This window comes from Bufo bufo, chromosome 7 (genome assembly GCF_905171765.1).
Source record: "Bufo bufo chromosome 7, aBufBuf1.1, whole genome shotgun sequence".
Lineage (NCBI taxonomy): Eukaryota > Metazoa > Chordata > Amphibia > Anura > Bufonidae > Bufo > Bufo bufo.
The window spans coordinates 116,060,570-116,088,407 of record NC_053395.1 but is presented as its reverse complement, the minus strand read 5'-3'; the positions used below and the strand labels follow the sequence as shown (position 1 = coordinate 116,088,407).

The 27,838-nt window shown below is 43.0% G+C and overlaps 1 protein-coding gene across 1 annotated transcript in view; it reads right to left on the bottom strand.

Moving 5' to 3' along the window:
- The window catches only part of COL5A2 (collagen type V alpha 2 chain), a 275,036-nt gene that overhangs the window by 99,198 nt on the left and 148,000 nt on the right, over positions 1-27,838 (bottom strand). The window contains exons 8-15 of the mRNA XM_040439368.1: positions 25,716-25,796; positions 24,707-24,751; positions 23,091-23,144; positions 21,892-21,945; positions 19,598-19,651; positions 18,299-18,352; positions 11,594-11,647; positions 9,751-9,795 (exon numbers count right to left, since the gene is read on the bottom strand). Of these exons, the coding sequence (XP_040295302.1) occupies positions 9,751-9,795; positions 11,594-11,647; positions 18,299-18,352; positions 19,598-19,651; positions 21,892-21,945; positions 23,091-23,144; positions 24,707-24,751; positions 25,716-25,796 (441 nt within the window). The remainder of the gene's footprint in view (positions 1-9,750; positions 9,796-11,593; positions 11,648-18,298; positions 18,353-19,597; positions 19,652-21,891; positions 21,946-23,090; positions 23,145-24,706; positions 24,752-25,715; positions 25,797-27,838) is intronic.

The following is a 27,838-nucleotide window of genomic DNA, read 5'->3' as shown; positions in this document are numbered from 1 at the left end:
CAAAATTTGTGAGAGTGCCTCAGGGTACACTTACAAATTTCGTGTGTACGAGGGGCGAGATTCCCGTATTGAACCCCCAGAATGTCCCCCCACTCTGGGTGTTAGCGGGAAACTCGTGTGGGACCTTATGTACCCACTGCTGGATAATGGTTACCACTTGTACGTGGATAACTTTTATACCAGCATTCCCTTGTTCAGGTCCCTTGCCGCCAGATCCACGTTCGCTTGTGGGACCGTGCGGAAAAATCAACGCGGCCTCCCTGCCTACCCCCTCCAGGTACCTATCCCCAGGGGTGAGACCCGTGCCCTTACCAGTGGAAACCTGTTGCTGGTCAGGTATAAGGACAAGAGGGATGTCCTTATGCTGTCCACAATCCACGGTAACGGCACCACCCCTGTCCCTGTGCGAGGTACCGCGGCAACGGTCCTCAAGCCCGATTGTATCGTCGACTACAATCGGTATATGGGAGGAGTTGATCTCTCTGATCAAGTCCTCACGCCATATAACGCCATGCGCAAAACCCGGGCATGGTACAAAAAAGTTGCGGTCTACTTGGTACAGGTTGCCATGTACAACTCTTTTGTACTATCCCGAAGCGCTGGCAGCACAGGGACATTCCTCCAGTTCTATGAGGCAGTCCTCAAAGACCTGATCTTTTCGGACCGGGAAAGAGCAGGCCGGAGTACCTCGGGAATTGGAGGCGCCCGGATCGTCCCTGGCCAACACTTTCCAGGTGTGGTCCCCCATACTGGAAAGAAGGGACGAACCCAAAAAAAGTGCAGAGTGTGTCACAAGAGGGGGATACGGAAGGACACCACTACTCAATGTGACACTTGCCCCGATCATCCGGGCCTCTGCATTATCAATTGCTTCAGGGAGTATCACACTTCCATGGAGTACTAAATTTTTATAATCCTCAACAGTCCACTAGAGAACATAAAACACTATGGCTCTCAGACTTTGGAGACACGGAAACAATTTTTCTTTCCCCAAAAAATATTAGTTTTAGAGCAGGCATCCTCAAACTGCGGCCCTCCAGATGTTGTAAAACTATAACTCCCAGCATGCCCAGACAACCTACAGCCATCAGCAGGGCATGGTGGGAATTGTAGTTTTACAATATCTGGAGGGCCGCAGTTTTAGGATGCCTGCTTAGTGTCTCCAAAGTCTGAGAGCCATACATATTGGGCATCGTCGCGTGCGTAAAAGTCGTCGCTATAAAAATAACTTTTGACCAAACGCCTCGGATGAACGGTGTTAAAAATATAAAATAAAAACTGTGCCAAAACACCAATTTTTGGGCAAAATTTCAATTTGAATCCATTTTGCCGGTAATAAAGCAAGGGTTAACAGCCAAACAAAACTAAATATTTATTGCCCCGATTCTGTAGTTTGCAGAAACACCCCATATGTGGTCGTAAATGGCTATATAGCCGCACGGCAGGGCATAGAACGAAGGGAACTCCATATGGTTTCTGGAAGGCAGATTTTGATGGACAGTTTTTTTTTTGACACCATGTCCCATTAGAAGCCCCCCCTGATGTAGCCTAGACTAGAAACTCCAAAAAAGTGACCCCATCTAAGAAACTACACCCCTCAAGGTATTCAAAAGTTACTTTACAAACTATGTTAACCCTTTAGGTGTTCCACAAAACCAAATAGTGAATGTAGAAACAATTTTAGAATTACATTTTTTTGTTACATTGCCTCAAAAAAGACTAATATAGAGCAACCAAAAATCAAATTTACCCCAAAAATAGTCCCAAAACAACAACCACCTTATCCCGTAGTTTCCTAGATGGGGTCACTTTTATGGAGTTTCTACTCTAGGGGTGCATCAGGGGGCTTGAAAGGGTACATGGTGTCAATAAACCAGTCCAGCAAAATCTGCCTTCCAAAAATGACGTTCCCCTTCTTCTATGTCCTGCCGTTTAGCCAAATAGTAGTTTACGACCACATATGGGGTGTTTTTGCAAACTACAGAATCAGGGCAACCCATTTTGAGTGTTGTTTGGCAGTTAACCCTTGTTTTACTCCTGGAAAAAATTGATTATATTGGAAAATTTTCCAAAAAATAGAAATTTCAAAATTGTTTCTCCATCTGCCATTAACTCTTGTGGAACACCTAAAGGGTTAACAAAGTTTGTAAACCCAGTTTTGAATACCTTGAGGGGTGTACTTTCTTAGATGGAGTCACTTTTTTGAAATTTCTATTCTAGGGGTGCAACAGGGGGCTTCAAATGGGACATGGTATAAACAAAACCAGTCCTACCAAATCTGCCTTCCAAAACCCATATGGTGTTCCCCTCCTTCTATGTGCTACCGTTCGGCCAAACAGTAGTTTACGACCACATATGGGGTGTTTTTGCAAACTACAGAATCAGGGCAACCCATTTTGAGTGTTGTTTGGCAGTTAACCCTTGTTTTACTCCTGGAAAAAATTGATTATATTGGAAAATTTTCCAAAAAATAGAAATTTCAAAATTGTTTCTCCATCTGCCATTAACTCTTGTGGAACACCTAAAGGGTTAACAAAGTTTGTAAACCCAGTTTTGAATACCTTGAGGGGTGTACTTTCTTAGATGGAGTCACTTTTTTGAAATTTCTATTCTAGGGGTGCAACAGGGGGCTTCAAATGGGACATGGTATAAACAAAACCAGTCCTGCCAAATCTGCCTTCCAAAACCCATATGGTGTTCCCCTCCTTCTATGTGCTACCGTTCGGCCAAACAGTAGTTTACGACCACATATGGGGTGTTTTTGCAAACTACAGAATCAGGGCAACCCATTTTGAGTGTTGTTTGGCAGTTAACCCTTGTTTTACTCCTGGAAAAAATTGATTATATTGGAAAATTTTCCAAAAAATAGAAATTTCAAAATTGTTTCTCCATCTGCCATTAACTCTTGTGGAACACCTAAAGGGTTAACAAAGTTTGTAAACCCAGTTTTGAATACCTTGAGGGGTGTACTTTCTTAGATGGAGTCACTTTTTTGAAATTTCTATTCTAGGGGTGCAACAGGGGGCTTCAAATGGGACATGGTATAAACAAAACCAGTCCTGCCAAATCTGCCTTCCAAAACCCATATGGTGTTCCCCTCCTTCTATGTGCTACCGTTCGGCCAAACAGTAGTTTACGACCACATATGGGGTGTTTTTGCAAACTACAGAATCAGGGCAACCCATTTTGAGTGTTGTTTGGCAGTTAACCCTTGTTTTACTCCTGGAAAAAATTGATTATATTGGAAAATTTTCCAAAAAATAGAAATTTCAAAATTGTTTCTCCATCTGCCATTAACTCTTGTGGAACACCTAAAGGGTTAACAAAGTTTGTAAACCCAGTTTTGAATACCTTGAGGGGTGTACTTTCTTAGATGGAGTCACTTTTTTGAAATTTCTATTCTAGGGGTGCAACAGGGGGCTTCAAATGGGACATGGTATAAACAAAACCAGTCCTGCCAAATCTGCCTTCCAAAACCCATATGGTGTTCCCCTCCTTCTATGTGCTACCGTTCGGCCAAACAGTAGTTTACGACCACATATGGGGTGTTTTTGCAAACTACAGAATCAGGGCAACCCATTTTGAGTGTTGTTTGGCAGTTAACCCTTGTTTTACTCCTGGAAAAAATTGATTATATTGGAAAATTTTCCAAAAAATAGAAATTTCAAAATTGTTTCTCCATCTGCCATTAACTCTTGTGGAACACCTAAAGGGTTAACAAAGTTTGTAAACCCAGTTTTGAATACCTTGAGGGGTGTACTTTCTTAGATGGAGTCACTTTTTTGAAATTTCTATTCTAGGGGTGCAACAGGGGGCTTCAAATGGGACATGGTATAAACAAAACCAGTCCTGCCAAATCTGCCTTCCAAAACCCATATGGTGTTCCCCTCCTTCTATGTGCTACCGTTCGGCCAAACAGTAGTTTACGACCACATATGGGGTGTTTTTGCAAACTACAGAATCAGGGCAACCCATTTTGAGTGTTGTTTGGCAGTTAACCCTTGTTTTACTCCTGGAAAAAATTGATTATATTGGAAAATTTTCCAAAAAATAGAAATTTCAAAATTGTTTCTCCATCTGCCATTAACTCTTGTGGAACACCTAAAGGGTTAACAAAGTTTGTAAACCCAGTTTTGAATACCTTGAGGGGTGTACTTTCTTAGATGGAGTCACTTTTTTGAAATTTCTATTCTAGGGGTGCAACAGGGGGCTTCAAATGGGACATGGTATAAACAAAACCAGTCCTGCCAAATCTGCCTTCCAAAACCCATATGGTGTTCCCCTCCTTCTATGTGCTACCGTTCGGCCAAACAGTAGTTTACGACCACATATGGGGTGTTTTTGCAAACTACAGAATCAGGGCAACCCATTTTGAGTGTTGTTTGGCAGTTAACCCTTGTTTTACTCCTGGAAAAAATTGATTATATTGGAAAATTTTCCAAAAAATATAAATTTCAAAATTGTTTCTCCATCTGCCATTAACTCTTGTGGAACACCTAAAGGGTTAACAAAGTTTGAAAAAACAGTTTTGAATACCTTGAGGGGTGTAGTTTCTAGAATGGGGTCATTTTTGGGAGGTTTCTATTATCTAAGCCTCACAATATGACTTCAAACCTGAACTGGTCCATAAAAAGTGGGATTTTGAAGATTTCTGAAAATTTCAAAATTTGCTTCTAAACTTCTAAGCCTTGTAACATCCCCAAAAAATAAAATATCATTCCCAAAACAATTCAAGCATGAAGTAGACATATGGGGAATGTAAAGTCATCACAATTTTTGGGGGTATTACTATGTATTACAGAGGTAGAGAAACTGAAAATTTGAAATTTGCTAATTTTTCAAAATTTACGGTAAAAATTGTATTTTTTTATGCAAAAAAATTAACTTTTTTGACCCAATTTTAGCAGTGTCATGAAGTACAATATGTGACGAAAAAACAATCTCAGAACGGCCTGGGTAAGTCAAAGCGTTTTAAAGTTATGAGCACTTAAAGTGACACTGGTCAGATTTGCAAAAAATGGCCTGGTCCTTAAGGTGAAAATGAGCCTGGTCCTTAAGGTGAAAATGAGCCCGGTCCTTAAGGGGTTAAGGACTCAATCTCCATGCTCATTTTGTTGTTTCGTTTTTTAACCCTTTCAACCACTGTCACGTCTCTGTGGTGCAGGGGATGTATGGAGCGGGCCTCTGCAGTGGCTGATCGCGCTACCCCCGTCATTTGATCCCTCAGGTGCCAGGATCAACGCTGATTGCGCCACCTGTGAGTGAGAGCAGAGGGATGCAGTTACGATCGGAGACCCTGCAGTGAAATCGCGGGGCTCCGTTTGGTTGCCATGGTGGCTTGGACGCGAGTGTAAAAATCATATTCACCCTAATAGATGTAATGCTTTTACCCAATGCCAGAAAAAGTAATAGTTGGTTTATAAAAATGTAACTCATGCTGAGGGAATGTAAACTATAACAAATCTCTTTGCACTGTGCTCCCCCTAATGGCGGCTGCAGGAAAGTGACATGTCTGAAACAGAAGGAATTCAGCATTCGGCCTCAAAGCAGTTGTATAGTCTGGCTCAATGGTGAATAGGGTATTGCATGGAGGCTCCTTAGAAAAGAACAAGGATAGCAAAGCTTGGTGAGCAAGCAAGATGTCTCAGAACTCTAATTAGGAGTTTGATAGAGACTGAGTTTTTGTCAGAGGAGTGCACACTTCGGACCGGTGGTCAGAGCTAGATCACAAGCCACAGGCGCCCATAAAAAAAGGGTTCAGAATGGAGTTTGTATGTTCTCCCCGTGTTTGCGTGGGTTTCCTCTGGGTACTCCAGTTTCCTCCCACACTCGAAAGACATACTGATAAGGACCTTAGATTGTGAGCCCCATTGGGGACAGTTGAATGCTAATGTCTGTAAAGAGCTGCGGAATTTAGTAGCGCTATATGCATAAAGTGCATAAAAAAAAATAAAAAATAAACTTCCGATTTTTTAGATGTATAGAGCTCAGCCAGGATGAAACAAATTGTACCACAAGAATAGCACTAGTCAGCGTTACATATCCAAAAATGCTTCTCCTTTTCCTCAGGTTATTTTTATTTATTTTTTTACATTTTCATGTTTTACTTTTGAATGGCATCATGCTTTTCCCAAGGTCTATAAACTAATTGTATAAATACTGGGCCAAGTCCAACTTTGCTACAGTTGTTTAAAGAATTCTAAGAGTGAGGGCTCTTTCACACCTGCGTTATTGTCTTCCGGCATAGAGTTCCGTCGTCGGGGCTCTATGCCGGAAGAATCCTGATCAGGATTATCCTAATGCATTCTGAATGGAGAGAAATCCGTTCAGGATGCATCAGGATGTCTTCAGTTCCGGAACGGAACGTTTTTTGGCCGGAGAAAATACCGCAGCATGCTGCGCTTTTTGCTCCGGCCAAAAATCCGGAACACTTGCCGCAAGGCCGGATCCGGAATTAATGCCCATTGGAAGGCATTGATCCGGATCCGGCCTTAAGCTAAACGTCGTTTCGGCGCATTGCCGGAGCCGACATTTAGCTTTTTCTGAATGGTTACCATGGCTGCCGGGATGCTAAAGTCCTGACAGCCATGGTAAAGTGCAGCGGGGAGCGGGGGAGCAGTATACTTACCGTCCGTGCGGCTCCCCGGGCGCTCCAGAGTGACGTCAGGGCGCCCCAAGCGCATGGATCATGTGATCGCATGGATCACGTCATCCATGCGCATGGGGCGCTCTGACGTCATTCTGGAGCGCCCCGGGAGCCGCACGGACTGTAAGTATACCGCTCCCCCGATCCCCGCTCCTACTATGGCAACTAGGACTTTAATAGCGTCCTGGGTGCCATAGTAACACTGAAAGCATTTGGAAGACGGTTCCGTCTTCAAATGCTTTCAGTACACTTGCGTTTTTGCGGATCCGGCGGGCACCTCCGGCAACGGAAGTGCATGCCGGATCCCAACAACGCAAGTGTGAAAGAGGCCTAAGCACAGGCCAGGGGTAGGAGAACCTCCAGAAAAGGCTGAGCTGACTGCACTCTGCTGTTTCGATATCTCCAATAGCCATCAACTGGAGCTACAAAAACAGATAGTACAGCGAGCTACATAGTTTTGGTAACTTCTGAGTTACCACAAAGAGTGTGGCTTGCTGTGCTATGCTGTTTGCATAGCTCCTGTTCACTGCTATGTGATTTACAGAAACAGTGGAGTGCAGTCGGCTTGGATATTTTTGTAACTTCAGCTACTCGTAGCCAGTATTTGCACCGGTTATTCCCATCTCTGCCTTGAAAGACTGATATAGGAATTCCCCTTTAAAGGGGTATTCCCATCTGATTAATCATCTTTGATTAAAATATTTATCCCCCATTTAACTTTTTTGTAAATATATATCATTAACAAAAAGCTACTGTTCTCTTCGCAGTCGTTTCCCCTTCGATGCTGCATCCATGGGCCGCGCATGCGCAGATTATTTTGAGTCGCGTCTAAAAGAGAGCCGCGCATGCGCGGCTCCAACGCAGCACAACAGAATATAGTTCTGCCATGCACGGCCGCCCGAGACGAGTCTGGACAGTGTCGGAGAGGAGGACCGGGAGACAACTTCATAAGCGGTGGGTGAGTATTATTTTTACATGCACCACCAATTCCACCAACGATTGGGGGCTATTTGAGGCACTTGGGGGGCTATTTGAATGGGGGCTTATGGAGGCACTTGGGGGGCTATTTGACCGGGAGCATATGGAGGCACTTGGGGGGCTATTTGAATGGGGGCAGTTGGAGGCACTTGGGGGGCTATTTGAATGGGGGCAGTTGGAGGCACTTGGGGGCTGTTTGAATGGGGGCATATCGAGGCACTTGGGAGGCTATTTGAATGGGGGCATATGGAGGCACTTAGGGGCTATTTTAATGGGGGCAGTTGGAGGCACTTGGAAGGCTATTTGAATGGGGGCATATGGAGGCACTTGGGGGGCTATTTGAATGGGGGTTTAAGGAGACACTTGGGGGGATATTTGAATGGGGCAATATGGAGGCACTTGGGGGCAGTTGGAGGCACTTGGGGGCATATGGATGCACTTGGGGGCTATTTGAATGGGGGCTTATGGAGGCACTTGGGGGGCTATTTGAATGGGGGCTTATGGAGGCACTTGGGGGCTATTTTAATGGGGGCATATGGAGGCACTTGGGGGCAGTAGGAGGCACATGGGGGTAGTTGGAGGCACATGGGGGCAGTTGGGGGCAGTTGGAGGCACTTGGAGGCTTTTGGAGGCACTTGGGGCTGTTTGAGGCAATTGAGGGCTGTTTGAGGCACATGGGGGCTGTTTGAGGCACATGGGGGGCTGTTGGAGGCACATGAGGGCTGTTTGAGGCACATGGGGGGCTGTTTGAGGCACATGGGGACTGTTCGAGGCACATAGGGGGCTGTTTGAGGCACATGGGCGGCTGATGGAGGCATATGGGGCTGATGGAAGCACTTGGGGGCTGATGGAGGCATATGGGGGCTGATGGATGTAGCAGTGCTGAATATGCTGCTGTTCAGCCATAGTTCTAGTAAGGAAGGGAATAGACAGATGTAGCAGAGCTGTATATGTGGCAGGTCAGCATCAATGCTGGTGGAAGAGAGAAACTGATGTAGCATAGCTGTATATGTGGCGGGTCAGCATCAATGCTGGTGGAAGAGAGAAACTGATGTAGCAGGGCTGAATACGCTGCTGTTCAGACACATTTCTAATGGGGAAGGGAATAGACAGATGTAGCAGAGCTGTATATTTGGCGGGTCAGCATCAATGCTGGTGGAAGAGAGAAACAGATGTAGCAGAGCTGAATATGCAGCTGTTCTGACATAGTGCTGGTTGAAGAGATAAGCAGACAGATGTAGCAGAGCTGTATATGAAGCTTTTCAGACACAGTGCTAGTGGGGGAGTAGAATAAAAATGTTCTCTGATGATTCCCCCAGCAGGGGGAGGGGCCTCACAGACACTGCAGGCTGCCAGACTGATGAGTCATACTCTTCACATGAACTAGCACACAAGGACTGAGTTCTCAGTGTGATGTCATAAGGAGGCGTGGCCGGCCTTCACTCTAGCTGCCTAAGCCCGCCCAGCCTTAACAGCAGAAAACCAGGAAGTGAACAGCTAGCTGGCAGCAATTGAGAATGAAGTAGCAAGATGAGAATACCCCTTTAACAGTCATCCCAATTCAAAAAAGAAAAATGGTACTAAAGGCATGTGATAGGATCATGGCAGATTACTACCAAGTCCCAAGTTCATGCTTTCATAAGTTGGTATCTAATCTATCACCACCCGAAGGACCCTTTCAGACAAGCGAGTTCCACACTCCGGACTCTCAGCGTGAGTGTGCAGCAGTGCCCGTCCTGACCTCCCAGCACTGACGGGGTCGCATAGCAGTATAGTGATTTATGATGCTATATAACCCTTAGAGGTCTGGAATGTATTGGATAACAGTGACAGCATTTTGTCGGTGTTATACAATACATTCCATAACTGTAAAGGTTACATAGCATCATATATTACTATAATGCTATGCGGCCCCATCAGTGCTGGGATGTCAGGGCGGGAGCTGCTGCATACTCACGCTGCGAGTCCGGAGAATGAAACTCGCTCATTTGAAAGGGGTCAAAAAGCAAGTTAAACAACTACACTAGATATGTACATGCATTCTTCTAGGCTATTATAGGAAAAAAATAGGAAAACAAAATTAATAGAACTTTTCACAATGTGCCTATATGCTGTTCCAAACTTACCGGTGGGCCATTTAAACCCATTGGACCAGAAGGACCATTTTCACCCTAAATGATACAGTAAAGAATATGTAGTTAGGTAACTGTCTCAGTTAATACAATATGTATTCAGATAAGATATGTGTGAGTATATGTGTATTTATTGGAAATTGGTGATGCTTTCAAGATTAAAAAGGTTGTGACACTTATTGTCTATCTACAGAATAGGAGATAAATGACTGATCACTGGGCGCCCTACACTAGGTCCGAACTGATTGCTAAACGAGGGTCTAGAGACCCCTGCTCCTACTTGTTGTATGGCTGCAATGATAATCAGTGTGAATTCACCCTGCTCTCTCCATCAGTCCTATAGACCTTGAAAGGAGTTGCACTGTGCATGCTTGATTGCCGCTTGATTGCCATGCAGCTAGGAGGAAGAGGAGCTCAGGACCCCATTCTAGCAAACAGTGGATATTTGAGCAGTGGGGCCCTCCGAGTGGATACATGATGTTAAAATAAAAGAACTTTGGGAACTGCTAATGGAGTTTCCCTTGTCTATTGATTTCAAATCACAAATATTTAAGTACTTCACTAGGCAGGAATCAAAGCATATTTCCCAGCTTCATTTATTTACAGTATATGAAATAGCAGTGGGAGAGCTTAATATAGTGTAATATGACGTGTTCCAATCATAAAGAAAGACATATCACGTATATGCTGGAAGAAAAAGCAAATTTGGTCACAGAAACCTTTTGTAGTTCCTTGTTATAGTGGAGTTACTTCACAGGCAACATTTTGTTGCACTTCCCAAGATCATATCTTTATCCATATTCTAAACAAGGCCCATTTTCCCCAGCTAAGGAATTTGTGATTAGCACATTAACCCTTGATTATATTGCAAGTTTTACAATTATTTTAACTCCATAAGCATTCGCCACTATTTCAATGAGATATGTCCATGGTTATGGTACAACCCTTTTAATGTGATACTACTCTATTTTAGTGCATGGTTTTCTACAAAAAAAAAGCCCTCATCTATTCTAAGGGTACTTTCACACTAGCGTTTTTCTTTTCCGGCACTGAGTTCCGTCATAGGGGCTCAATGCGGTATTACCTCTGTCCAAAATTCCGGATCAGTTGCCAGAATGCCGGATCCGGCATTAATTTACATTGAAATGTATTAGTGCCGGATCCAGCATTAAAAATGTTGGATCCGTCCTTCCGGTCTGTGCATGTGCAGAGTCAGACCGGTAAAAAAATGTAAAAAAAATATATAACGGATCCATTTCTCCAGATGACATCCGGAGAGATGGATCCGTTCTTGCAATGCATTTGTAAGACGGACCCGCATCCGGATCCGTCTACAAATGCTGTCTGTTTGCATGCAGATTGCTTGCTGGATCACTCTGCTGCAAGTGTAAAAGTAGCCTTAGGCTAAGTTCACACGAACGTGTGTGATCTGTGGCCGTATTGCGGCCCGCAAATCGCGGGCCGCAATACACGGCCACAGTTCCGTGTGAATTCTGCATCACGGATGCGGACCCATTCACTTCAATGGGTCCGCAAATCCGTGGGGTTACGTGGGGTTACGTCCCGTACTTCCGTTCCGCTAAAAGATAGAACAAGTCCTATCTTTTTGCGGAACGGCCGGATCGCGGACCCATTAAAGTGAATGGGTCCACGATCCGATGCGGCTGACCTACGGCCGACGATCGTGCATTGCAGCCCGCTATTTGCGGGCCGCAGCACAGGCATGGTTAACACACGTTCGTGTGAACTCGGCCTCAGGCTACTTTCCTGACATTTTTTTCCTCCAGAAATTCTACAATTAAAGTATTTAGTTGCCATGCATATATTAATTTCTTACCTTTGCTCCTGCTGCTCCGATCTCTCCTTTTGGGCCATCCAGTCCTTTATGACCCTAAAAGGCAACATAATATCATTTCCCACACTGTTTCCTCAGATACAGTAACTCAACTTTAGTTTGAATTAATAGTTTACAATATTAGTAATACAACTCTACTATTAAGCTACATATGCTACGTTAGAAGGGACAGATATTTAAAAAGGGTTTACAGACCCCCGTCGATAAGTTTTTTGAGAAGGCATTGGCGCTCCTGTGAGCGCCCCAGCCTTCTCTGTGCTCACCAAGCACAGTACCATATATGTTTGGTATAGTGCTCAGCCCCATAGAAGTGAATGGGGCTGAGCTGTGATACCAAGCACAGCCGCTATACTATGTACAGCACTGTGTCCTATGAGCCCAGAGAAGGCTTTGGCACTCACCAGGGCCGTCTTTAATATTGATTGGACCCTGGGCAAGAGGGAGAACACAAGTGCCGCTGCCGCATTCATGGGTCCAAAGAATCCAGAAAATAGCTGGCACTCGGACCCAGAGCATGCTGACGAAGGCTGAACAGGCCGAAATGCGTCCATGTAATATGTATTATTTTGACATGAAATAAAGAATTGGAGACTATCACAAGCACTCGCTGGGATTTACACAATCATGGGTCAATACTTTATTAATTAACTAGCAGGACATGTAGGGCATACATGGGGGATCTCCCTGCACTTAATACTATTTCTGGGTGCCGCACCGTTGCGCCGCTGTGGCCCCCGTTACATTCTCCCGCGCTATATGCTAGGTAACAGCATCGGAACACCAGGGAGTAGACATCAGCTTTTCTCTTTGGGTGTTCCTTCTCCCTGGCTGTAGCGCAGAACGTCACAGCCAGGGAGTAGGTGAGTTTTTTTTCCTCCCTAGCTGTGATGTTCTGCGCTGCGATAGGACAGAAGGAAAAGGAATGCCCACATAGAAAAGCTGATGTCTCATCCCTGGTGTTCTGATGCTATTACTTAGCATACAGCGCTGGAGAATGTAACGGGGGCCTCAGCGGCGCAACAGAGCGGCGCCCAGAAATAATACTATTTCTGGGCGCCGCTCCATTGCGCCGCTGATGCCCCCGTTACATTCTCCAGCGCTGTATGCTAAGTAATAGCATCGGAACACCAGGGAGGAGACATCAGCTTTTCTCTGTGGGCGTTCCTTCTCCTTCTGTCCTATCACAGCACAGAATGTGCTTTTCATAGGAAAAGGTCAGAAGTTGATGGAAACACCATCGAAATGGTTCGGGAACAGCATGGAGAGGATGTCTGGATGCATCTTGGACTCCAAGGTCGCTGCTGGGAATGATGTTATCCGAGTAGTACGCCACTTTTACAGACTGACAATAATACACACAAAACCGATTTTAGAGGAAAAATTGTTAGGAAACATTCTTTCCTGTGTATTTACTTGTATATAAAGTGCAAGTGCTGCCAAAAATTGCAAAGAAGAGGCACACCGATACAACCTGTATATCACATAATGGAGGGCCTCATTCACATTGTGGTACAATAGTTCAGGTAGTGGGACTCTTACACTCATAAAGCCTATGCACTAAGTGAAAGGGCTGCCAAAAATTACAAGGAACCGCCACTACAATACACCCTTTGTTACACATAAAGGAGGGCATCATACACACCCTTGAAAATTTTTGATTGATGGCCTGCTGGTGACCCTCAAAAACATTATGGGCAAGGGCCTGCTGATGTGACCATCTAAACATTATGGGTGAGGCCTGCTGCCACTTTGGTGACTCTAGATAACCTGGGGCCGATTGCACATCCCCGTCAGGGCGACGATCCATTCGGATGTCTGCCCTATCAACTTTTGATGTTATTTTTAGCCCAAACCATATAGACCAAGGGTAACGGGGGAATCGTGGTTCGATTTCGGAGAGGGAACCTGAGCAACAGCTACGGATACCACATCCAAGCAAGGCAGCATGCGCGCAAATTACCTATTAGGTATAATTAGGTGAGGGCATGCAGGTGAGCTGACCCTGTAAAAGATTGTAGGTGAAGGCCTGCAGGTGAGCTGACCCTGTAAAAAATTATATGCGAGGGCCTGTTGGTGAGCTGACCCTGTAAAAAGTCATATGCGAGGGCCTGCTGGGGAGCCGACCCTGTAAAAGATTTTAGGTGTGGGCCTGCTGGTGAGCTGACCCTCTAAAAGGTTGTAGGTGAGGGCCTGCTGGTGAGCTGACCCTGTAAAAAATTATATGCGAGGGCCTGTTGGTGAGCTGACCCTGTAAAAAGTCATATGCGAGGGCCTGCTGGGGAGCCGACCCTGTAAAAGATTTTAGGTGTGGGCCTGCTGGTGAGCTGACCCTCTAAAAGGTTGTAGGTGAGGGCCTGCTGGTGAGCTGACTCTCTAAAACATTAAATGCGAAGGCCTTCAGGTGATTTGAACCTGTAAAAGATTGTAGGTGAAGGCCTGCTGGTGAGCTGACCCTGTAAAACATTATGGTTGAAGGCCTGCTGGTGAGCTGACCCTCTAAAAAATTGTATGCTAGGGCCTGCAGCTGAGCTGACCCTGTCAAACATTATATGCGAAGGGCATATATGCGAGAGTATTATTAGCGACGAATAAGCATGTGTTGATATGATGGAAGAGGGGAAGGAGGATGAGAAAAGGAATATTCAGCCATATACCCTTGTTTATGGTGGAAGGGGTGCATGGGAATACAGTGTATTCAGTACATTATAAACAACACATTTATAGTGCCTTTATGTTCATCAGCTTTCCTCTGGTGGAGTCGAGAAGTCATGGTCAATCCAGGCCTTGTTCATTTTTATAAGAGTCAACCTGTCAGCATTTTCAGTTGACAGGCGGATACGCTTATCTGTTATAATGCCACCAGCAGCACTTAATACCTGCTCAGACAAAACGTGAGCGACAGGACAGCCTAGCACCTCCAAGGTGTAGCGCGCCAGTTCGTGCCACGTGTCCAGCTTGGACACCCAGTAGTTGTAAGGCACTGAGGGATCATTGAGGACGCTGACACTGTCTGCTATGTATTACTTCACCATCTTCCAACTTGGGTGAGGGTGAGGGTGCTGACGGGGTGTCATGAAACTGTCCCAGGCTTTGGAGAGTGTTGCCCTGCCTCTGTTGGAACTGCTGTGTGTTCCCCTTGTCTCCCCTCCTTGGTTAGCCAAGGAACTACGGACTACAAATTTTTGGAGCAATTTTTCAACACGGATCTTCTGGTGTTGCACCGTTTTGCTCGTCCTCTCCACCACAGGAATGAGAGATGAGAAGTTCTCTTTGTAGTGGGGGTCGAAAAGGGGGAACAACCAGTAATCCGCGTAGTCTAAAATGCGTATAACGCACGGGTCACGGGAAAGGCAGCCTAACATGAAGTCAGCCATGTGTGCCAATGTACCAACAGGCAAAAATTCGCTGTTGTCATCAGGATGATGACTGTCATTCTCCTCAGGCTCTTCTTAATCTTCTGCCCACCCACGCTGAACAAATGGAATTAAACCGTCTCCTGCTCCTCCTCCTCTTCATCGCCCAATTCCCGCTGAGAAGACGGACAGAGGTTGGTCTGGCTATCACCCTTTGTAATGTCTTCCCCCATTTCCACCTCTTCCACATGCAAAGCATCGTCCTTAATTGTGAGCAGCGAACGTTTAAGTAGACACAGAAGTGGGATGGTTATGCTGATAATAGCCATCTGTGTTGATTCTTCAAAGATTCTTAAAACCTCACAGAGGTCAGACATCCATGTCCACTCCTCGCTTGTGAATAGCGGAAGCTGACTTGAAAGGCGACGACCATGTTGCAGCTGGTATTCCACTACTGCCCTCTGTTGCTCACAAAGCCTTGCCAACATGTGGAAAGTGTAATTCCAGTACATGCTCACGTCGCACAACAGCCGGTGAGGTGGCAATTTTTTTAAGCACTGCTGCAGCGTTGACAGACCAGCTGAAGCTGTCGATGACTTGCGGAAATGATGACACGCGGCGCACCTTCACCAGTAGCTCAGGCAAATTGGGGTAGGTTTTGAGAAACTGCTGAACCACAAGGTTGAACACGTGGGCTAGGCATGGGATGTGTCTGAGCTTGCCGAGCTCCAAAGCCGCCACCAAGATACGGCCAGCATCATACACAACCATGCCTGGTTGTAGGTTGAGTGGCGAGAGCCACAGCTCAGTCTGGTCTCTTATCCCCTGCCAGAGCTCTGCGGTGGTGTGCTGTTTGTCCCCTAAGCATATCAGCTTCAGAGAGGCCTGTTGCTGCTTCCCCACTGCAGTGCTACACTGCTTCCAGCTACTGACTGATGACTGACTAGTGCTGCACGTGGATAAATTGGAGGTGGAAGTGGAGGAGAAGTGCGGTTTGGAACCACTAACTGTCACGGCCTTATTGGTGTTTAACCGTGGCGAGGTTGCCATGCAGACTCGTTGCTTGTGGCAACGTGTAGTTTGCGGTTTGCACGTGCACTTCCCCTTTAGTTGTGTCTCCCTGCTGTGTGGTGTGCGTGGGGTTAATATCCTGACTTGGTTAGATCAGGGTGTGATCTCTTCTAGCTATTTATCCTTTGTTTGTAGCCTGAAGGTTAGTTGGGATCTAGCCTTGCTTTGGGCTGGAAGCTATGCTCCATTCTGTGGCTATTCCATCTGCCCTGTCATTGAGGGCGAACTTGTTGTTCATCAAGGTCTCTTAGCAATGTCATTCCTTTGTATCCTCTATGTACCCAACCTCACTTGTATGTTTTGTGTGGGTTTATATTTAGGGTTTGTTGTACGTCTTGTTTTTTTGTTTCATGTCTGGGATGTTGTTGGTGTTTGTCCCTGCATGAGTGCAAGACATTTCCCTGTGTGTGTTGTCCCTCTGGAATGGGGTTAGTTTCCCGGAGGGGTAAACCATTTTCCTAGGATGTGCAGTTGCTGGAGTCCTGGTTCCTGTGTGTCAGTACGGACTGCATCCAGAAGGTGTTTGGATGGCAGCGCATCTGTTTGGTTTCCAGGTTACTTCAGCTGTGTTCTTCTTTGGTGTCTTCCAGCAGCTGCAGCAGGTAAGTGACCAGATTTACTATTATGGTTGGTTCAGTTGTCTCTGGCCACTGGTTACTTACCTGTCATTTCCTTGGTGTTGTTGTCCTTTGTTGCTAGGCCTGTGGGAGACTCTGGTTTATCCGTGTTGTGGATGAACCAGTTAGTCTCTTGTCCCTTTCTCCTTACCTCAGGGTAATTCAGGTATTTCAGGGTTCTGAGGTTCCGGCGTATGGGCCCTCCTACCTTCAGGGTCAGCTCATACAGATAGGAGACTAGGGCCAGATTAAGGGATGCATTAGGAGGTGACCTGCTCCCTTATTCCAGCATCCAGGCTTAGTTGCTACTTTATATCTATGACATTGTACGGTGGGGGGATTTTCCCCACTCCCCACCGTGACACTAACGTAGGTGCTGTCGGAAACTCTGATCGACGTAGGGCCCGCCATCCTTTGGGTCGGTAGCACCTGTGCCATGCCAGGGTATGACTCGCTCCCGGCCTCCACAACATTCACCCAGTGTGCTGTCTAGGGAATGTAGCGTCCCTGGTCGAATGCACTTGTTAATGTGTCCTTGGTTAAGTGGACCTTCCCAATAACTGTGTTGGTCAGGGCACATGTGATGTTACGGGACACATGTTGGTGTAAGGCGGGCATGTCACACCTTGAAAAATAGTGGCGGCTGGGGACTGCATAACGCGGGACGGCCGGCGATATCAGGCTGCGGAAGGCCTCACTGTCCACAAGCCTAAATGGCAACATTTCCAGGGCCAGTAATTTGGAAAGTTGCGTATTTAGTGCTATGGCCTGTGGGTGAGTGGCTGGGTATTTTTGCTTGCATTCAAAGGCCTGGGGTAAGAACAGGTGTTCGACCGAGCATGCTCGATCATCACTACTGTAGACTTTTGACGACTGTGGATATAAACAAGAATGTTGTTATTCACTCATAATCGCATAATGTACGGATGTAGCAGGGTTAACCCACATGCTTTATGAGACATGTTATCTAAACTAAATGCAACTAAATGCGTTAAGCAATTGCTTTTCAATGTCTTTTGTTTCAAGATAACACGATGAGTTAAGAAATTTGAGTTAAGAGTGTTTGTGTTACCCCTGCTACATCTGTATTTGGCTTTTGAAATATGGACATTGTTTGACAGGGTCTAGCTATAAGGGGTGCAGAGGTACCTAGTGCATCTGTCGCACTCAGGCCTCTGCCACATCAGAATACACCAGTATTATAAATGTCACATAATAGGTGGGAGATTGATCTAATAGATTTCTCATTGGGACCTAAGAGCTTTAGGTTATGCCTAATAAATACTCCATCAAAACAGTTGAATATGGAAAGTGAATCTTTAAGGAGGTCAAGGAAGGTCCTGTATTTAGCAAGCTTATGTAAGTCCTAACTGTTCTAGCTGTTAATAACGAATATGCCTTTTTTTTAATTTCCATTAAAGAGGTATGTACTCTCACTTCTTATGACATGTCTGTTTTTGTAACTACATTACTTACTGGTAACACTGGTACACAGAATGTGTAGACCATAGAGAAATGCAAGCATCAGAGTAACAGTTATATACAATATTTAATTTTGTTCTCAAAACTGCAACTCAGGATATCTGTAGTTGTCAAACACAATACAGTATGTAAAATAATATATATATATATCAACAGATCCTTACTCTATGTCCTTTGAGTCCGGGGAGTCCTGGAGCACCAGGAAATCCTCTAGCTCCCTAAGGAAAGAGATTAAATAAATGCAAAGTACAAACTTGAACAAAATCTAGCTATACATTTATTTATTACAAAATATATTCACAAAACACTGTAATCGTTATGCATACATTTTCCCTGCCACACTAGTGATAGTACGTGAGCCACCATGACATGTTGAATAATTTATTTGACTGTGTTTATGTTATGTAATATTAGTTTGTAGACGGAAAATAACCATTAGATACATATTAACGATAATGTAACGTATAGGGACATCTAGAATTATGTCAGGAAAAAGAAGGATTAGGAAGGATATCAGCATGCCTGATTCCTTTGTTCCCAGGAGATAAGCCAGAGCCAGAAGTTGGCTGATGCACAGGCAACTATCGGAAATTAATCAAATGTTACTGATAATTGCCTGATGATGAGTGGAGATGATGGCTATATTTACATCAGTCATATTCCCTGGTAGGCGGTGAGTGTCCCTATTCAGATTCATTGTTTCTGGGCAGCAATAGTGTGGTCCACATTTACTAACGTAATTGCCCCTAGATTCTGGCATAAATTACACAAAAAAGTGGGACAATTTGGGGCACTTAGGTGTATCTGGGTTTAGAGAAAGTTTCTGTGCCTAGTACAAAAAGGGCATGGCTAATGGAAAGGGGGTGGCTCCACAGAAAATGAGGCATGGCCAAAGAAACAATGTTTTGCTCCGAAACTGTGCCACAATTCTTGCATGAAAGTAAGCAAAACAAAATAATTAGAAAAAAATAGGGTCTAGCACTGCACCAATTTTGAGCCACCATAATAGATTTGGTGCATGTCTAAGTTTATGCCATCTACAGGTTTACTAAGCCTGCAACTTTATGTAATTTTTAGATGCATTTTTCCATACCATTATGCTTCTGATTGGTTGCTTTAATAATTACTTGTGATTGGACATATTAAAATTGATGGCTAAAGGAGGGTGGTTAGACCCACAACGTACAACTAATAAAACTACAGACGTTGCCCGGCAGATAATCTTTTAACCAGCAAAGTGTGTTGGTCTTTGATTCTTAGGTTGACCGCATCCCCTGGCACATGGGGAGAACTTGTTAACCAATTTGAATCCCGCAGACAAGTGAGGTGTGGTCCCATAGTTTGGGACTTGTCCTAAATTGCATACACAGGTGCTATTACATGTGTCCAAGCTGTTCCATATATTAACCCATGGATGAATTGCTGGGCAGCCCTGATTTAACACAGTTATATGTAATACTTACTGCAGATCCTGGAAATCCTATTTCACCTGTTTGTCCTGGCCTTCCTGCTTCACCCTTGAAAAAAACACAAATACAAATGGACTGTTGGAAAAAACTGATCCATCTCTGGTATGATATAATTGACCATTGTAAGGTATTGCAGACTGTCATCTATAGTTGTCAGTAATCATTATGTGTAAGACTTTTAACCCCTTAGTGACCAGCCTGTTTTGGGTCTTAGTGACCACGTAATTTTTTCTTTCTTCATCCAAGAGCTATAACTTGTTTATGTTTCCGTCAGTGTAGCCTTATGAGTGTTTGTTTTTTGTGGGATATATTATAGTTTTTAATGGCATAATATTGGGGTAAGGTCTCCTCTTTTGGGAGGGGAACATCAATGCAACTGAGTTTTTATGTTGTAAATTTTGTGACGTTTACTTTGTGGCATACAAAATACATAGTTACCAAATATAGATATATATATATATTTTTTTACATTTTACTACTTTTGCCTTTTTTTTTCATGGCATTCACCATGCAGGATTAATTAAGTGATAATTGTCTATTACGGGTTCTTATGGATGTGGCTATACAAAATATGTGACAGCAATGTAGTGTAATGAAGAGGAAGCAGCACTCACATGGAACGCCGCCTCTTCTTCAAACAGCTGATCGGCAGGGGTGTTGGGTGTCGGACCCCAATCAGATATTTATGACCTATCCTGAGGATAGGTCATCAATATAAAAACCCTGCACAACCCCTTTAAGATCAATTTATAAGAAATGTGAACAGAAGTTATAAATGTGTTAAGTTAGATTAAATAATCGTTAAACAAAACTAAAGTGGCTGACAACAGAACAAGCTTTTTAATACCAATACCTCTGTATACTCACAGAGGAACATGTTTTTCAGCCTTACTGGTTATTAGTTGCATATTTCTCTCCTACATTCAACAGAGGGGTTATTTACTATGCCCCTATGCCAGTTTTCTGGCATAAAAAAGTCCCAAACCATGGGTGTCTTATGTTTTAAATGCCACTGCACATACATTTAGGTGAAATTGCAATTTTTTTATGTAGCCCTCACTGCTTTCAAAAAAGTAGATCTGATGTGAGCAGGAGGAGGCAAGCCATGGGCTTAAGCTTTGTAGCCCAACTTATTTACTAACATATGAGCCTGGGGCACATTACAGCAGAAGATGCAACAAATGTATTACTTATTAGGTTTGTTGCATTCTCCACCAGACTAAACTTTTAGCGGACCTCTACAGTGGTTGGACCTGTGGTGGGGTTCATACATACCTGGTCCCCGCTGCTGGATTCTGCCTGCATCGCTCCATGGCCTCCTCGGTAGGTTCCAGGGTCTGGAAATCAACATCCTGTTAATGGGCTCCACGTGACCGCTGCAGCCAATCACTGGCCACAGTGGTCATGTGGTGCCCATCAACAAGATGTTGATTTCCAGAAACTTGGAACCTGCCAAGGTGGCCTTGAAGCAATGTAGTCGGAATCCAGCGGGAAGCAGGTAAGTATGAACACCACCACAGGTCCATCCACTCTGAAGAGTTCAGTTCAGTAATGAGAATTTTCGTAATGCGAATTTTCGCAATATAATAATTCGCTATATTGCTATATATTCTTGTTTTAGAATATTACGAATATTCAAAAAAATGAATATATAGCAATATAGCGAAGATTCGGAAAAAAATATATAGTGCAATTGAGCTAATATAGTGCTATAATCTTCTTTGTCTAATAGTTGTAATTTTTTTCTCATCTGAAGTTCAGATTGGAAAAAAAAATTACAACTATTAAAAAAAAAGTTTATATCACTATATTAGCTAAATTGTTCTAAATTAGTTTTTTTTCCGAATATTCGCTATATTGCTATATATTCTTGTTTTAGAATATTACGAATATTCTAAAAAACGAATATATTATTTTTTTAGAATATTCGTCTTTTTTATTTAAATCTGTACAGTTGTTCCACTTTGGCATACTTCTCCCCGACAAGCGTCCCCGTCATCATGGGAACGCCTGGGGGTTAGAATATGCTATCGGATCTGAGTTTTCACGATCTCATTGATTCTCATTACGAAAATTCTTATTACAAAAATTTGCATTCCGAAAATTCGCAATCAACACTACTCCTAACGAATATTCTACGAAATGTTCGCGAAATATCGCAAATTCGAATATGACCCCTGCCGCTCATCACTACTGATAAGTAGATATTTAGGAATTTTTCTATAATAAAACATATACAAGGTTTCTTAAAAACTGCAAATGATAATTGTTCTTTAAAGTTAACTTACATCTTCCCCTGGTTTTCCTGAAGGTCCTTCAGGGCCTCGTGGACCAACTGGACCCTAACACAAAAATGATACGCATTAACAGACATTGTCATTCACTGATATAATTTATGTGTGATATTTATAACCAGTACTAAACAAGTTCATACAGCAAAAAGTCTGTTATCAAGAATTAGCCAACAGATGAACTACAAAAGGTTTCTAGTTTATAACCTATGAGACACACAGGTCTGCATAGTTGATGCAGACACAAAACATTAGCATTTATTTTTTTCAATAAAAGGCTATTCGTAAACGTACTTAATATTTATTTTAGGTTGGAGCATCTCATTATGCATTGAATTGAGATATTGTGTCAATGTGATATTTAAGTTAACCATATACCGTCTGATAATATATGCACATCTACTTTTTATTGCTGTACACAACTAATAAGTCATGTATTTTTCATAGCTTTATCTTTATCAATATTTAGAGGGTGAATTACCACTGGAAAAAAAATCCACTAAAGGGTAACTGTCATATTTTTTTTTTATTTGCTAGTTTATTAGTACTAGGAATGTATACCTGAGTTAGTTTGTCAATGATTGTCAAAAGATCTGTAATTACCTTATAATAACAGCTTTCATTAATGCCCTCTGTCCCTTTCCACTGCTCCCTTAAAAGACCATTACTAGGGCTTGTCTGTCTCCCAACTTAATGTAAACAGAACACAGAGAGGCGGTCCTTAACACTGCATGCCTGCATTAGGCTTCAGAGTGAGGAGGTGTGTCTCTCAGTAATCCAATATGATTGGCTGGCAGAGAGTTGCTTGCTACAAGAAGTGTGTATGGGAAGTGAGGGAAAGCAGTTTTGGCCTCAGAGAACTGGCAGAGGATCCACCTTGAGAAGGTCCTCACATTGAAAATGTTTAAAGAGCCGTAACTAAGGGAAAAACTGAAGAAAAACAGTGGTATGTGAAGATTTTTTTTTATAAAAACATGACAGTTACCCTTTAATATTGCCTATGTATGTCACTAAAGATACTATTTGTCAACATATTCAGACCTGTTTCGATAGCAAATGAAGAGGCATATTGGGTTGTTCACGTGTGTCTCTATTAGTCCATTTCAAACATAATTTATTCCTTCAGTCACATTCTCAGTATTCAGACTGAAGGGGTATGACACATAATGAAAAGTGTGTAGAATGTTTGTGCTTACCATAGAGCCTGGTTCACCTGTTTCTCCTGAAGGTCCAGGAGGTCCCATGCTACCCTAGTAGGAAATAAAGACAAGTAGGTTTCTATATTTAAATAAACACACAATGTTATATTACATTTTATTGCATAATTGTAATTTATATAAATATAACATTTTATCAGTTAATTATTGTGATTACATTGCACAGCAATACACAGACATGTATTTTCTGGTCTCACATGAGGCCAGATAAGAAATTCATTTAGGTTAGGACTGTAGTTGACTGTAGGGGACCATCTTTCTGTTCAGCCACTGTTGAATGACTTTCACGTAGCACTAGTTTTATAGGGGAAGCAGAAGTGGGTCTTTACACCTTATAAGGCCCATTGAGGACAGCATTACTATACATACCACATGATGGTTGGGGTCTCTGGAATGTACAGTATATTGCACTGGGCTCAGGTGTTCAGTGGCATTATTATACAACTAAAAAGAAATCAATAGGCTCAACTGCCTGTGTATGAAAACCACCATAGCCTTGCATGCAGCCTGGTGCTGTGCTTGGTGAGCTCAGAGAAGGACGCTACACCATGCAAAGTCTGAGGTTTGGCGGGTTATTTAAATGGGTGTTGTTTCATAAATCACAGCAAGATTATCTAAACAAGTGAGTGCCGGTCTCTTTTCTCCTTATCTATCCAGAGGATATGTCATCAGTTAAAAAATCTAAAACCCCTTTAAACATTCCAGTGACCACAAGGTACCAGACCACCTCTGACTATAAGCAACTGGACATTGACATATTGGAACTGTATCCAGATATACTCACCAGAAACCAAATGTTAACATTTTTCCCTAATTACTAGGTACACAGATTTTGAAAACCCAACTTACTAACAGATACTAAAATACCTATTTTGCCATTGACAAGTACTAATTTGCATTTAACCACTAGTGTCCAGATGTTAAATATTCCAATAGAAAAAAGAGATACTAGATGCTAAATGTTGTATGGACTAAAAAAAATATACATTGACTACTCTGAGCCACATGTTAAAAACCTGTCAAAATGGTCAACCCTATTAAACCAGGTACATTGCCTTTCAGGGTTGATCATGCTGATTAAAACGATATCTTTTTTATCTCTGTATGGAGAACTGGTCCTGAGATTACTGCTTTTTTCATCATATGCAAATGAGCTGTCTCAAGCACCAAGGGACCAGCTGCAGCCCTTGGAAAACTGCTTCTATAATGCCATTATGCTCTTGGAACTCCCTCTTCCTTTTGATAGACAGGGTTAGACATCTTGCCTAGCTTTGTATTCTTGCGCCTGCGCTGTCACTCAGTGACTCGACACTTGGGTACTCGATCTGCTGTTGCTGCTTCTAGAGCACTCCAGTTGCAGACTGATGATGCAAGACTACACTCAGAAGTGGAGACAATGATGCCTGGTTTAATAGGGTTGATCATGCTGACATATGCTATTTAAATATTCTTCTAGGGCCATTCTAGGTCTGCATTAAAATGATACACTCTAAGCTCAACTTTAGGTTCGGTAGATTCTAATGTCCTATCTGTGACATTTAAATATGAAACTTCTTAAGCAAAACAGACCATAACCAGAAATAATGACTACTTACTGGGCTGCCTGGTAAACCCTGTGGACCTCTTGGTCCAACTTGTCCCTGTAAAGCAATAAACAAAACATTTTTAAGTGGCAGTAACAGGCAACTTTTGGGCAAGTTTTTTTTTTTTTTAAGTGGTTTCCCAGTGGGTAAAAAAATGGCAGCAGGCTGAGAGGGTGGGTTAAAAAAATTAAAAGTACCAATACTTATCTCACTGAACCTTCACTGCCCCTGTTCCAATGATGCTCTGGTCCCTGCAGCTCTACATCCTGGTCTGGTTTCAACACACAGGAAATGCCTGCTCAGTCATTCACTGGCTGAGGTGGGACATCACTGTTGCTAGTGATTGGCTGAGCTGGCATTTCCAGGCATTTCCTGGGTATTGAGACGTGACCCAGAAGTAGACAACATTAGGGACTCAGATTCTATTATTTTTTAACCTAATCTGATCTTACTGCCATCAATTTTATTTACTGCTGGAAAACTACCTTTAAAAATCTGTAAAATCACAGATGAGCATACCCATTACACATAAGTATAAATATCACCCCTTCTTGGTTGCAATACTCACTACAAAGTTTTTAACTTGTCCCAACATCAATGCCTAACCTCACTAGTAATTGGTTGTGGTTGAATGGAGGAAAACCTCCAAGCTTTGTTTAAAAAAAATCTAATAAAACATCTTCCATGGAAATCTGAGAATATTACAGAAACAATGGGCGTCCAACTCTAGAATAATACCCATATTTCTGGAGCAAGATGTTTATTAAATGCATATAGAATGGATTATGGTTATGATATTCAGGTGTATGCATACTGTATTTAGACTATGCAGGAAATATGCCCTGAATTTAAGTATGTGAAGATTGTGAAAATTAGATGTTGACTGTAACATGTTAAATCTCCCCCTTTAGTGAAGGTGAGTATAGGACTCATTATGATTCACATGGGCTTACTAAAACAACAAATATTGTATTAATACTATTGTTGACAATGAAAATAAAATGTGAATATAGTATCTTACCACTGAACCAGGCATCAGTCCAACCTGAGATCCAAGTCCAGATTTTTCATCAAATCCACCTTGCATTTGAGAAGACAATGGCTATAAAAACAAAACAAAACTAAGTACGGCAATGAACAGCAATGAATTTATGACTGAAAGTTCCTCACCATTTGATAATCAAACTTGGGCATTTTTAACAGTTCAAACTGGCCACAACAGACCTTCTTGTTTATTGCAAAAATGTTTCACTGCTGTATGCCTGCACTGCACTCTTCTATGTTTGGGGTAATTGTAAAGCTTTAAAGCAGGGGTGTACAACCTGCAGCCCACTGGCTACATGCAACCCACAGAGCCAAAGTTTGCCAACCTCGTCCTGCTGGGTAGAAACACAGCTGATCATGTGATCAGCTTGGTTTCTGCCATGGAGCATCGCATTATAGTTCCTACACAGTGATATCGGGGGAGCTCAGGAGAAGACAGAAGCCGTTTATCAGCGATTCTGCCTTCTCCTCAATGAGCACTAGGCAGCTTGGATCCAGCGATTATGTGATCATCAGGTCTCTCGAGAGCAGAGGAGTTCAGAGCTGCAGGGCCAGTAGATTCTGATGAGCTCTGCCTTGTACATAGACCCCCACAGGAGGCTGGTTTTCCCTGTAACTGGGGGTCCTTTGGATGCTCCAGTTACAGTGGAAATAGTGATGAATTTAAAAATAAAATTCTCATTGTCTCCAAAAAGTCTTTCAGTGACCTCTTGGAGACAAGTTATGTGGCAAAAATATATAATACAAGTTAAAAAATGATAATAAATATGTTTGAAAACAATAAAATAGAAAATATAGTAAAATACAAACAAAAGAATAAAAAGGAAAAAGTATAAAATAAAATAAAAAAGTTTGTGTCCTCCAGAGGTATTTTAAAGACCTCTCTGGGGACATATGTGGCAAAAATGTATTAAAAAATAATTAAGGAAAAGTCTAAAAATAAATAAATAAAAAGCAAATAAAATAAAAAGGAAAAAGTGCTAAATAAAAAAGTGTTCCCTGTTCCCCAGTGGCCTTTTTATGACCTCTTAGGGGACATATTATGTGGCAAAAATATATCTAAAAAATAAGTAATAAAGCAGTTCTAAAAAATAAGATAAAAAAAGTATAAAATACAAATATAAGAAAAAATAAAAAGGTAAAGGTTAAAACTAAAAAAGTGTCAGTGTCCCCCAAAGCTCTTTTTATGATTGCTTGTGGAACATATTTCAGGTAAAAATGACGTGCAGCATGGCCCTCGAAACAGAAGATTTACACTTACTTGCTCCTCACTGCACCATTCCTCCGTGCTGCCACCGCTGTCTCCATCTTTCGGTCCTGGTGCAGTTCATATCTGGCTGGCTGGACATGGCCACATGCACCTCTCCAGCCAATGACTGGCTTCAACGGCGAAACACTGCTTGTGGCCACATCACTGCCAAAGCCAGTCATTGGCTGGAGAGGAGCATGTGACCATGTCCATAGCCAACCAGATATAAACAGCACAGAAACTGGGAGATGGAGACAGAGGAGGGCAGCGCAGAGGACAGGAGTGGCGGGGAGCAGGTAAGTGTAAATCTTCAGGGGCCAGGCTGCAGGAACTTGTTAATAAAATCAGTTTTACTGGGAAATACCTTTAACCCGTTGGGGACATATGATGTACCGGTACGTCATGATGTCCTGGTACTTAAGGTACTATATGACCTGTATCGTGCCGTCAATCGGCTGATAAGTGAGCAATTACTTGTTTGTTGGCTGATTAGCATATTTTTTCAGGATAAAAGATGTACGATAATCGTCAGCACATCTCCCTATGTAATCACGGATGTGCTACCAAAAATGAGGGAACTGTGGGAGGAATGACTGTGCAAGTGATCATTCCTCCCCATTCATTTAGCATGCGTCTGTGTAATAGGGTGATGCAAACGAGCCCCAGTCAATTTTTTCTTTTTTTTGCGGCCACTAATAATAGAGCAATGTGACAATGCGGCTCTCCAACCCAAAAAAACATTGTGCACCCCTGCTTTAAGGGGTTGTCCAGCCTACAGGCCAACAACCCCAATGTAGATTACCTTTGCCTCGCTAAACTGTACCGTTCGAGCAGATGTGACTGCTGAGGCT